Genomic DNA, 13,745 nt, shown 5'->3' on the forward strand with positions numbered 1-13,745 from the left:
TAAAAGTATACAAAGAAAATGTATAAAAATGAGCACATATATGTCTCTCTGTTACACTTTATATTACTGACTTGACAGTATCACTTCATCACCGTTTTCTGCACTGTAAAGTGTATTTCCAAACAAAAACCTTTGTAAAAAAAGAGGTGAAAGTGTGTTGTGCCAAGTCCTCCTATTACTATCCCATTTATGTTTTCCCCACCCCCCCAACTTTTATGAGACTTATCTGATCAAAGTACATGCCTGTTGTTTTTATCTAAAGATTCAAATACAGATTTTTGACTTTACCAACACTGATACTGAAGACTACATTTTTCATAATGAAACAGTATGCTGACTTTCATGTTAATCTCTCTAGTATATTAGCCACATGTGTAGCAGGATGGACAGTGATAAAGCATTATTGTTCTAAAAAGAATTATGCATTATTTTCTGTCATTACCTTCATTTAACACCCCATGAGGAGGTACAAAAAGGTCTTTCACTTCTTGTTCTGAAGGAGCATGCCTTACTTTTCACATTCCTGAAAAGGTGTCATTTATAATTAAAAGCCAAATAGATTTAATATGGTAAATATTACAGTATACATTCTTTTCTGTATGCACCTACTTTTTTGCTTATTTTTGAATACTGATAGTGATATATTGCCGGTAAGCCATCACAACATCAGACCTCTCCACTGAAAGATTATTATGCTATTAGCGTTCAGAATGTAAGTTTGCAACAGAGATAATATAATTGTTCTCCGTATGTAGCATATTCATGGCTTGTATTTCCTTCCACAGAAATCTCCTTTTCATCCACTGCAATACATTAAAACAAAGCATATCTATATTTGTGTAGAAGTATATGGCTGTAGATAGAGGTGGGTAAATGGCCAAAGTTTGGAGGTTCACTTCAGCTAAAATAAACAGACCTGAATTTGATACTTCAGCTGAATCTCTTAAATGTACAAAATTAGTAGAGAACAGCTTTTCTCAAAGTATTTTGGAATTTCTACTCCCATTCTCAGGCTGAAGCATAAATGACATGGTCAACCAAACTTTTTTGAACACTAGAAACATTTCCATTCAGATTATATTTGAGTTTTGATTGAACACTCGAATCAGTATCTTTATCTTCTTACCATTTCACTAACCCATGGATGGGAAAGTGAGGGGGAGTGATTGACACATATGCATTAACATTTGATTTATAGAACACTAAATGGTGCCTATACATTTCTGATCCCCATCCAAACAGCAGTAAGCTATGCAATTGTTAGTCTCCCTTTCACCTTTGAATTTTTTATGTAAAATAATAGAGTATTTTTAGACAATAGTTGGTTGTACCAAGGACAAACTTACCTACCACAAAGAGCCAAAGACTGAATTCAACAAAATACCATATCATATCTGTATTCTGCATTCACTATCACTCAGACTGAGAAAACTTGGGTCTTCTTCAAGATATTTCATTATAAATGCTACAAAAATATACTCATTTTTCAAAAGTTTTATTGTTAAGTTTGAAGACTAGACAAGGTCATACTGATTTTACATCATCCTACATGATTAAAGTATATACAAAAAAACATTTGAATGTTACACAGCTTCAAAGGTTGCAAAGGTCATTGTGTCTGAGTTACTTCTGTACTTACTGACACATCAGAAGCCAGCACTGAATATTATATTTCATATTTGTTGTATAGCAAAGATACACTCATTAGTATCTCTAGTCTTCAAAACTCACATTAATTTGTATGCAGTCATTCCAAAAGAGAAAGTCAACCTAAAAATCAGAATCAGTTGACGTGATAAGCCCTTAATAGAACATAGATCAAACTAAGTTTTGTGCCTTGTTTTATTTCTCAGGCTATATAGCACATCATAGAGCTATAGAAAGGTGAAGCCAGCCTACATATATTTAACTGGTTCAGGGTGAAATTTAATTAAGAAAACAATTGCACTCCAGTTTGGTGTCATTGTTACAATTTATATAAAAATTAAGGATTATTTCAGAATGTTTTTCCAACCTTTCTTAGAAAGACATATTCTCTGCTCTTTTTGTGTATGGAACTCCCATTGCTTTTAAGAGTGGCAAATGGTAGAATCAGGGTAGAATTTGTTCCTTAGTGTCCATTAATTTTATGCAGATAAAGGGGTTAAAAAAAAAGTTAAAAAAAATTCTTAAATGATGGGCCAAACCTGGCTCTCAGTTGCTATGTTAAATCTGAAGTAACTTCATAGGAGTCAGTGAAGTTATCTCAGTTTTAAACAGCTATCACTTGGAGCAAAATTTAGCTCGCTGGCTGTACAATGCAGTTTAAAGAAAGCTCTCCGGCAACTAAAAATCAAATGATGTCACTAGAAAAATCCCCAATACAGCATTTGAAAATGTAAATGCATCATATATGATTCATTTATAAATCATTACAGAGCACTATCACAATGTACCGAGCTTTCTCTTCAGGCTCTGAAGAATGAATTGAGGAAGGCTGACAAAAATAAATAGATGGAAAAATTCAACTCTGAAATATTATGAAATAAGAGAAAAGTCTAAATTCTGTAACATAATGTTGCTTTTTTATGTGCTGGTGAAATTGAAACATAATTAATCACTGAGCCAAGACAGATTAATTCAAATCCAAACTTAAAAATGTAAAGTACTAGTAAACATATAAAAATTACTTATGAACATGGCAACTAAATTAAAAAACAACACTAAAACAAATTGCTGACTTAGAGAACTAACTTTCAGAAATGGCCTCTCATTTAGGGGGCAAAGTAAGATAGAAGTCTATATGCTATTATTTATACCTACAATTAAATGCAGGTACAAATTAGTGCTCACAAAGTAGGAGGCTAAATTGAGACCCTTTTAGATATCAGGCCAGAAAAAATTCAAACAGTACCACCCAACAACTCTTTTGTGACGACCCTAAAGTGCAAAACATGGGCAGTATGTAATTTAACTATATACCAGTCCCCACATTTCCAACAGTTTTTGCTCTTTAAAAATGCCATTATGATTGACTTTCTCTTTCAAATTGTTCACTACAATTGAAGACCACTCCATATATACATCATTAAGGAATGCTGCTAACACAGTTACAGACGAGACGGTAACAGTCTAGTGGCTTTTGTTATGCAGCACAAAAAAAAAAGATAAACAAAAACTTAGCAGTGTTGCACAGGACCTCAACATTTCTTACACATACTTTCTTTTACCTTTAGAGGACTCTTAATTAAAATCTTTGAAAATCCATGTCTAAGCCTTATAAAATAAATACTTATATAAATACAGCATGAGGGTTAAGTAATTTTTATTTATTTTTAAAAATTCAAGTAATTGGAGACGTGCTGTCAAGCAAACCTCCACAAATCAGTAACACATTTTTGTTTCAAAAATTCCCCACAAAGTTTGAAGGTCTTTCAAAGTGAAATTTTCTGTTTGTGGAGAATGAGAGATTATATGCAGGTTGTGAAATTCAAACTGTTTTGTTTTTAAAGTAAAATTTTCCCCTTTGCAGATTATGGGATGGCTACTTGTATATCTGGGAAGCAGGCCCAGGTTCATATCTCAATGATGTTATAGCTTCAATAAAATCTAATGGTGACAAACAGAAATTCAGCATTATTTGTTTAAAACATATCTACATCAGCATGTTATGAAATTAAAGCAGGGAAAATAATCAGCTATCCAATGTTCTAAACAATGTTAGTTTAGATAACTAAACCACCTCCCCACCCCAAGAATTTGAGAGTAAAGTAATAACATAATGCTACTTGGCATGTACCTTTAATCTGAAGAACTCAATGCTTTACAAAGGTGAATATCATAATCTCCTTTTACTGATAGGGAAACTGAGGCAGAAGTAAAGTGACTTGCCCAAGGTTGCACAATGAATAAGCAACAGAGCTGGCATTTGAACAGAGGTCTCCTGATTCCCAGTTTTATGCTCTACCCATACATTGCCTCACAGGCTTCAAGAGGGATGTGCTCATGTGAAACTTTCACAGAGAGCTAGCATAATGGACACTAGCCTGCACATCACTGGGAACATGTGCACTGGGCTGCATCCAGCTACTACACAATAGGAGGGGGAGTCATGGGGGTGGCCTGCCGCTCCCCTCTTACAGTGCTCTGGGGTCATGCTATCCGTGGACTATATTCCTGACATGCCCCATTTACAGCATTCCCCTGTGTAGGCTGAGTTTGTTCCTCCATGCATCAGACATGCAGCTGTTCAGCAGCTTTTGTCCTTATGCACCTGCAGACGATACCTTAGAATTGGGTCCTATCTGAATAGGATGTTGTTAACACAATATAACATATCTGGGGGGACTAGAAAAGGAAGTAATTCTGTGCATAATGGAACGAGATGGGTGAAATCTTGCTATGAGCTTAGTTTGAAAAGCCCAGCGAGGTGGATGGGTGTGAATACACCCTTCAATTAGCATAACCTGTGAGGATAAATTAATCACAATCCCTCCTCCTCACCAAGATAAAAGGGCTATGTGAGTGTTGGTTTGGGTGAAGTGTCTGTGCGTGTGAGGGAAGGGAGCACAGAGAACAGAAACAGAGAGACACAGGCAAAATGGAAGAATGCCAAACAGCAGCCTGTGAAAAAGGTGTATGACCCTGGAAAAAAGCTAGAGAGAGAGATTTGTGGGTGTGGTGCTAACTAAAGAGGCTTGGAGTTGTAAGCTAAGAAACTATTCTTTTGTTTCTGATTCGGATTCCTCCTGCATTCGGAGAAGCAGGATCTTGTACATTCCTTCTAAATAAGAAAGATTGTGTCAAAGAAAATATCAGTCTACATCAATTTCTACTCCCTACTGGAACATCCCCAGTGGCCAGGGCCCTGAACTTTGAATAGCCACTTGATTGAAGAGGGGCAACAATGGCATACAGTGAACAAACAGGGACAAATTCAGGCCTCACATTACTCACTGACATGCTATAGTCAGGAGGGGATCTGAAGAGCCCAACATTTACATGCTCCTCTGACACTGTTTTGTTCTCATTCTGCAGGAACTTCCTGGCCAGCACCATAGAGGGAGCATATACCAGGGCAGTGCCGGGGCTAGGAAAAGTGAGCCGTGTATATTAGCATCTACTCCCTGATCCCACATGCACCCTCCCTCACTAAGACTAAGGAGGCTTCTGAGATAAGTAATCTCCTGGGCAGCTTTGTGGAGATTGCATGCCCACCCCTGAGCAAGTCAGAATATGGGCGCCTATTAATGCTGTTTTTGCAGCATAAATGTGCATCTATTTTCATGCTAAAAGTACTTGGGCCTTGAATTTGGTCCACAGTGTCTAATCTCCACCTTCTTGAAAAATAAAATTGCAAACTGAATTCATAAACTTTGCTTTAACAAAGTCATTAACTCCGTAATATACTGATAGTAGATTTTGTTCCATGTACAAACGGTCAGTTCTTTTAAAGAAAACAATGCTAGCAATGAGATTAATGTAAAAAAGACAGTGACTATGTCCACAGCATGCATAACATAAAGTAAACTGAATGGAAACAAAATGCAGTTGCATGGACTCTGTAGTTTAAATAAAAAGTAATGAAAGGTAGTTTGCAACATCACAAGTACCATATACTACAGAGTATCTTCCAAAATGTGTGTCATAAATACTGACAATGTCTGATAGGCACAAGGGAAACAATATAATGCAGTCATCCCAGAGAAAAACTTATTGCTAAAAGCTGCAGTATCTCTTTTTGCAAGTAAGATGACAGTGCGATTTGCAAACAATGTGTCAGCCCAGTGTTTCTAAAGCTGCAAATGATCTTTTTCATGCCGTTTCTCCTTCCTTGTAAAAAGGATGCTGCTGTTCTTCCCCTAACACATTTCAACCAGTGTGAACAACTCAGAAGAAAACGAGAAAGGTAATTGCACAGCGAAAGGGACAATACTGTAACAGATTTAAAGGGCAGAATCAGGTTGGATCCTTAAAAGGGCAGGCTTAGACCTCCTTACAAAAGACAGTTAGCGGCCTACCAAAAAGTGAGCACTTTTTCATGAAAAACCCATTCAACTTCCTACAGGTTTTGCACAGTTTCTTCTACAGAGATACTTTTAGGAATATAGAGAATTGTGTTGTCAAACAGAGATCCTCTTCAGTCCTCTTCTGTGCAGCCCAACAGCTCTGACCGCAAAGTGATCCTGCCATACCATGACCAAGGGAGGATCCTTATGTGCCGTGCATAGATTGGTGGGTCAATGACATTCTTTCTGTGTGTGTCATTGTCAAAATTTCCCTGGAAAACCTAGAATGTAAGAAATAAAAATGATTATTTATGCCTGTGTTGCCATTAGTGAATACGAACTCATGGAAGAAAAAGAGTTGATAAAAGATGTATATTTTCCCAAAGTAATTGGAAAATATTTTGACTTAGGAAAGGACAGTTTCCCAATCCTGCAGCAGAGTCTTTTTCTCAGCTAGGAGCTACTCCTTGCAAGGCTTAAAAAGGTCTCCAAAAAGAACCGGGTCAATAATTGCATAAATAATACAATTTAATTAATTTATAACAGTATTTTAGTAAGTTTACTGTCTCCTTTGAGGGTCAGGAAAGTACTTTTTATCATTATCCCAGATACCAGAAACAGAAAACATGTCATACTGAAATAATGTCCATTTGCCAACTTGGGAGTGTTGCATGACTGCATCAGCTTTGCTTAGAGCAAGGGTTCACAAACATTTTCCATAGTGTGGACTTTCTCCCCTCCTACTTGCAATTGCTGGACTGTCTCTCTTCCTATTCATAATGTCCCTCTGGCAACTACAGCACTACAACTGCCTACATGAAAAATTAATATTAAGAAATAATGTATTTCTAGCATCTTTGAATGCGATTTAGCTGTTGGACATAAGGTAGAGAACCAGCATCATGTGACCAACCAACTCTTTGTGGACCATTATAAGTGCTCCATGGGCCACCAGTATTTCATCAACCACAGTTTCAGAACATCTGGCTAGCTGGGGCTGGACCCCAAGAAGTGATGCAGCAATCTAATGTAATACAGCCCAACTGGCAAATGCCAGCATTGCCAAACGCAAGAGTTCAAAAATCAGAAGGCAAACCAAACTCAATTCCAACTTAAAGTTCACACTGTATATATTCCTGCTAACATGTTCTAATCCTGCACATGTGCTCTGTGGCACCCTCTACTATAGCACTATGTTCTGTAAAGAGCAGGAAACTTGTAAGAAAACACGTCCAGAGGCTGAAGGAATACAGAGACATAGATATAGAAGTAGGAGAGGCAAGGAGGGCAAAGGCAAGGGGAAGAGGCAGAAGGTGGACCATGCATGGGTCTGAGTAACAAGAGGAGGATTGTGAGAGGCAGGTTTAAAGTGCTTTGATGGGAGAATTTAACTGTATCTCAAGTGATTAAGGTCTTGTCACTTAGCCTTTTGAGTCAAGAGCCTCTTGGTTCTTTATGAGGGGACTGAGTCAAGGTATACAGGAGAAATTTGATAATAGGGATTAAAATTTGGTAAAATTGTAGGGTGAAAGTTTACCCCAAATTGACCAATGAAGTAAGAAAGTGAAACTACCAGTTAAGTCAGTGGGAAATGAGCTAACTAACTCCAGGGATAAATTTGACCTCTAGCCATCTACAGGATGAGCATTGTTATATATATTTCTCTTTACGGTACTTACATGGTCACCCTACCATAATATCTGAGTGTTTCACAATCTATAATGTATTTATCCTCACAACACCTCTGTGAGGCAGGGAAATACTATGCTCCCATTTCACAGATGGGAAACATGCAGATAGAGACTAAGGGCTAGATTTTAAAGGTATTTAGGCACCTAAAGATACAGGTGGGCATTTAGTAGGATTTTCAGAAGCACCTAGATGCCTACTCCCATTGAAATCAATAGGAGTTAGGTGCCTGGGCACTTCTGAAAATCCCACTAAATGCCCACCTGTATGTTTAGGTGCTTAAATACCTTTAAAAGATGGCCCTAAGGTCACACAAGAGTCTGTGGTGGTGCTAAGAATTGAACCTGGCTCTACGAAGTACGAGGCCAACATCCTGACTGTTGGACTATCCATCCCTCTGTTTAGCCTAGTCATCTCATTAATCATTAATTAGTTATTAGTAATAATTTTAAAAGTTTCAACTTTAATTCCAAATAGGTGCATGTTACTCATTCTTTTCAAATACAAGGATACTCTGACAGAACTTGATCGTGCTCCCATTACATTTAATAACAAAATTCCCATTGCCTTCAAGAGCAGTGTCACAGGGACCCACTATATATTCTAATTTTCTACCACCATTTTAAATATTAACATTGTCTTATATAAGTATTATTTTACTCGAAATATATGTAATTTTCTTCCATATTACATTTAAAATATTCCACACATTTTTTTTATATTACAGTCAAATGCTAAATGCTAGCCATTGAGAGTGGGATTTTAAAAAGTGCCTAAGTGATTTAGGAACACAAGTCCCATTGACTCAGCATAGTACTTGAGCTCTGAATTCACCTAGGCTCTTTTGAAAATCCCATCCTGAATTCCCCCAGCCCCTTTTCTCATCCACCTAATATTAAACTGCAAAAATAAGATGGAAACATCAAGCAAATATTTCAGTCCACTCCATGGGTGAGACTCTGAAATCAATGGGAGTCTTGCTATTGACTTCAGTCATCCCCAAACTCCCTGTTACAGATGGCTTTGGTTCACAGCAGTTGATTGATCTTACCCATAGGCTAATCTGCTGCACAGCCAATATCTGCAGCCTTGCTCAAAAGTTGTATCAAAATTACTAACATTTTAAAATTAAATACCTTTCTGACTTAGCATTTTTGGCATACATTGGATGTTGAGATAAATTTGGTAAATCATATTATTTCACACAGTAGGACATCACTAAAGAGGGGTAGCTTTTTATTTCATCACTAGTGATTATAGCTTGGACAGACAACCTATTTTGCTGTAAATTCACTGATGATCAAAATCTCAATTGCTACTGTCAAAGAACAGTCAGGAAATGGAAAAATGGTATTGGTTAGTGAAAAAAAGCTCTGACTGAGTCCAAAAGTCTGAATACTGTGCAACTCACATATGATGGGTTTTGTTTTATTTTTAGCTAGGGTAAACCAATATATAAATCAATATATTGACTCTAGTTTTTGTTAAAACAGTGTAGGATTTTTTTCTTAAGTCACAATAGCCACAAGTTCATTTTAAAGATTGTTTTTTTGTTGGCAAGATGAGAAAGATATTTTGAGAGGGAATTTTCAGCATATTTGGAAGTTCTTCATTCCCTTCAAACTTTGACAAATTCACTTTTTGTGTTCACCTGAACACCGGACAAAAGGTAGAAAAGCAATATCTATTGGCTTTTCAGTGTCCTATAAAAAATGAAATAGTGGTTTTAGTTCTGTTCCTACTGGACAGGTACTCCTACGACAACTGGCATTCAGGCCATGTCTTCACTTACTGGTAGATAGGCTCTGCTGCAATCGATGCAGCGGGGGTTGATTTAGCGGGTCTAGTGAAGACCCACTAAATCGACAGCAGAATACTTTTTGGTCGACTCTGGTAATCCACCTCTCCGAGAAGAGTAATGGAAGTCAATGGGAGAGCGTCTCCCATCGACACAGTGCAGTGTAGACACCTAAGTCGACCCAATTCCCATCGATTTCAGTTACGTTATTCATGTAACTGGAGTAGTGTAAATTACATTGACTTACTGCGGTAGTATGGACAACGAAGCTTTAACAGAGATGCCAAAGACTGAATGCATGGGGGACTAAACCAGTGGTTCTCAAACTAGGGCTGCCGCTTGTTCAGGGAAAGCCCCTGGCGGGCCGGGCCGGTTTGTTTACCTGCCGCGTCCGCAGGTTTGGCCGATCGCGGCTCCCGCTGGCCGCAGTTCACCGCTCCAGGCCAATGGAGGCTGCAGGAAGTGGCATGGTACTAGCATAACCCCTAGTTTTTCTCCCCACTGAAAAATTAAATAAGCCAACAATGATAAATAGAGACAGATGAAAAATAATATTTTATTGCAATTTTTAAAAAGTTTTCTGCAAAATATTGGTTGAAATTTCAAAATATTGTACCCAGTGCTGATGGTTATCAAGTATAAAAAACACTGGAAAAATTTCACCCCCCAGAGCTGATGAAAAATTTAATTTTTTACTGTGGAAGACGTAGATCACAAGGTAAAATGAACTATAGGTCTGATCCTGAAAGGACCTTTCTACCTGCAGAATCCTACACCAATGAGGAGCCCCACTGAAAACAAAGGGGTCTGTGCTGGTGTATAGCCCCACCCATGCAGATCTTCATGCAAAATTGGGGGAAAGAAAGATGCATTAGATGAAAACAAAAAGACATCTAATTCTTAATTAGATGAAAGCAGTGTAATTGACCAACAATATGGAAATAAGAGTTAGGGAAGTTCTTTTTCTAGTTCATTGGCATGTTTGCTTGTACTTGGAGCAAAAATAATATGTTTAAGTCTGGAGTGCAGAACATTTTGCAGCTAGATACAGAACCCATCTCCAAGGCTATTTTCTGATTTGCTAGTTCACATTAAAGTTGGCAAGTCTAGAATTCAAGTTAGTTCATCTTTCTTCAAGTTCCATTGATAAGCAATTACACCTCTACCCCAATATAACGTGACCTGATATAACATGAATTTGGATATAACACGGTAAAGCAGTGCTCGGTGGGGGGGCAGGGATGCGCACTCCGGCGGATCAAGTAAGTTCGACATAACACGGTTTCACCTATAACGCGGTAAGATTTTTTGGCTCCCGAGGACAGCGTTATATCGGGGTAGATGTGTAATTTGTTGAGATGGACCAAGGCAAATACCTTTAGGGAAAGAATTTTGTCTTTAAATGACTGAGGTCAATGTTTGTTTCAAATGACTATTGACCATTATGGCACCATTGTTTGACATATTCAAAAACTTAAATTTGCAACTGGAACAACATCCTATATGTAAAAAAACTGCTCCAGAACTAAAGCGATATTATTAGATCCAAGGGTTTCAACTCTTCAACTTGCTTCCAAAGATGCATGAATTGTAACAGCTCTACACATTCACATTGTTTTCCATCATTCTCTGTGTGTGAGCCAAAGACCACTGAAGTCAAAAGGAGTTTTCTATTGACTTCAATGGACGTAGGACCTGTGTTCTCTATTGGGGAAAAAGAAGGAAAGATAAATCGTGTTCTGGCTTCCACATCCTTTGATTACCTCACAAAATTTTCTGTCAGCCACATGAGAAAAACCTCAACAAAATAATTTGGAATACAGTGCTTTAATTGTTATGGGTGGGTGAACTTTTAAAAGCTTCTTAACTTAATAACTTTTCATGTTCTTTTATCCAGATTCTACCACTCTTACTCATGCTGAAGAGTAGTTTACTCCACAAGTAGTCCAAGTGAGATCAGTGTGGCTCTTTATGGAATAAAGAATTACTCAGGCTACATCTACACTACGGGGGGGGGGGGGGGTGTCGATTTAAGATACGCAAATTCAGCTATGTGAATAGCGTAGCTGAATTTGACGTATCGCAGCCGACTTACCCCGCTGTAGGGACGGCGACAAAATCGACCTCTGCGGCTTCCCGTCGACGGCGCTTACTCCCACCTCGGTTTGGTCTACACTAAACCCCCAAATCGAACTAAGGTACGCAACTTCAGCTACGTGAATAACGTAGCTGAAGTTCGAAGTACCTTAGTTCGAACTTACCTCGGTCCACACGCGGCAGGCAGGCTCCCCCGTCGACTCCGCGGTACTCCTCTTGTCTAGCTGGAGTACCACAGTCGACAGCGAGCACTTCCTGGTTCGACTTATCGCGTCCAGACAAGACGCGATAAGTCGAACCCAGAACTTCGATTGCCAGCCGCCGAATTAGTGGCTGGGTGTAGACATACCCCTCCGCTGGTGGAGTAAGAGCGTCGATTCGGGGATCGATTGTCGCGTCCCGACGGGACGCGATAAATCGATCCCCGAGAGGTCGATTTCTACCCGCCGATTCAGCGTGGGTAACAGTAGCAGAACTTGCCCTTTGTTAAACATAACGTATCTGACAGCGTCATACAATATGATATGATAACATGAAAGACAGCTGCTCTAACAAGGACACATGCAATTATGTGAGAGAGTATGTGCGAGTATACTGAATGTGTATCTGGCTCCTGTGTATCCTCGCCCTTCAGAGCTGAAAAACAGGGCACAGCAGCTGTTAAAATTATGCAAAAAAGGTCCAGTATGATACTTTAAGTATGACAACTTATTTTATAATTGGAGCCTACTCAAATGACACTAAAAACCTGGAAAATATAGCATGGGATGATCTGCTTCAATAAAATGTTGGTTTTTTTATCGTAAAATGTGCCCTTTATCTATAACTGGGGTATACAATTAAGTTGCCTTGCTTTCAGCAGTTACTGAAATTTTCAATACAGTTAACAATGTTTTTATGGCACAAACAACAAATCTAAATACTGACAATGTAAGATGACTCATATTTTTAAAAGCTAAACAAATACCTTATAACAAAACTTAATAATTTAGAAGAAATGTTTAAATACAAAATAAACTGGAAAAAAATGAATTATAGCTAAATAGTGTATTGTAAATTGTTTATGCTTTATTCTCAAGCTCCAAGCTAGTGTCTGTTTTATGGGGCACGTCAGCCTCAGGCAACCTTTGAATAGGCAGTTGCAGTGGGAGGGAATGTTTGTGGTGGAGTGTTAGTGAATGTGGAGAAAGAACAGGTGTGCATGGATTCTAACGCCCCACAGAAGACCTTTATGGATAACATGTCGGGTATAAACCTAAATTAGATTAAAGTGGTGGCTTGGCCATAGAAATAAAGATTTTTTTAAAAAAAATTCTAGGCACCATTATATCTATGATGCTGGGGGAAGAAGAAAGACTAAAAATTGACAATCAGTCCCCAAAACAATGTTAATAGATTCATAGATTCTAGGACTGGAAGGGACCTCGAGAGGTCATCGAGTTGATATATGTTGTTGTTAATATATTGCCTATTGCAATATTTCCGTGCCAAGCAAAATATCTGATATGGACCCTCTATTGGAAATGCATCCCAGCTTGGAATAGATCGAGCTAAAAAGAACATTTTGGTGCTGCTCCTATTTAGAGTTGGAGTCAGTGTAGATCAGAACTCAGCTGACTGGCAGCAGTTAAAATGGCAGCAGGGATACTGTTCCTTCTTTCAAACCTTATTATTATTATTTAAAAGCATGCTGCATTGAAAAATAATGCTTGAAAGCTGCATTCCCTTCTGTTTAAAGCATCTAATTTATATACTGCAAATTCACTGAAGATGATACACTCAGCAGACACTGCATTTGTAAATTTGAAAAGCTACTTTTTTTTTCTTTTAAAGTAACACTTTTAGTCACAAAGAGTGAGAAATGAACAAGACTAGGTAAGAATCAGTGAAAGTCTTTTTAAATGTCTCTACCAAACTGTGCTGTCATTGGCAGACATCTAGTTGGGTATTAATTCTGTTGACTCCAATGGAAGATGGTGAGGCACTCTGCTGGATCAGGCAATAGGTCTTCATTTCCATTTATGTATCTACCCTATAGACATAGATCTCTATATGTACATACGCAGAGAGAAAAAGCAGTTCTTTCCCTGACATTAGCATGTGTTAGGTTCCTTTATTCTTCACACTGCTCATAAAGGTTGCACTCTTGGCCACCTCCTTTCTGCTTCTCCTAT

The 13,745-nt window shown here is 38.2% G+C and overlaps 1 protein-coding gene across 2 annotated transcripts in view; it reads right to left on the reverse strand.

Annotated features, from left to right (window-relative positions):
• Positions 1 to 1,479: 1,479 nt before the first annotated feature.
• EDIL3 (EGF like repeats and discoidin domains 3) overlaps positions 1,480 to 13,745 on the reverse strand; it is a 437,051-nt gene continuing 424,785 nt past the window's right edge. For both annotated transcript variants that reach the window (XM_005288154.5, XM_065599142.1), the window contains one exon: positions 1,480 to 6,268. In XM_005288154.5, the coding sequence (XP_005288211.1) occupies positions 6,119 to 6,268 (150 nt within the window). In that variant the 3' untranslated portion in view covers positions 1,480 to 6,118. The remainder of the gene's footprint in view (positions 6,269 to 13,745) is intronic.

This window comes from Chrysemys picta, chromosome 6 (assembly GCF_011386835.1).
Source record: "Chrysemys picta bellii isolate R12L10 chromosome 6, ASM1138683v2, whole genome shotgun sequence".
Lineage (NCBI taxonomy): Eukaryota > Metazoa > Chordata > Testudines > Emydidae > Chrysemys > Chrysemys picta.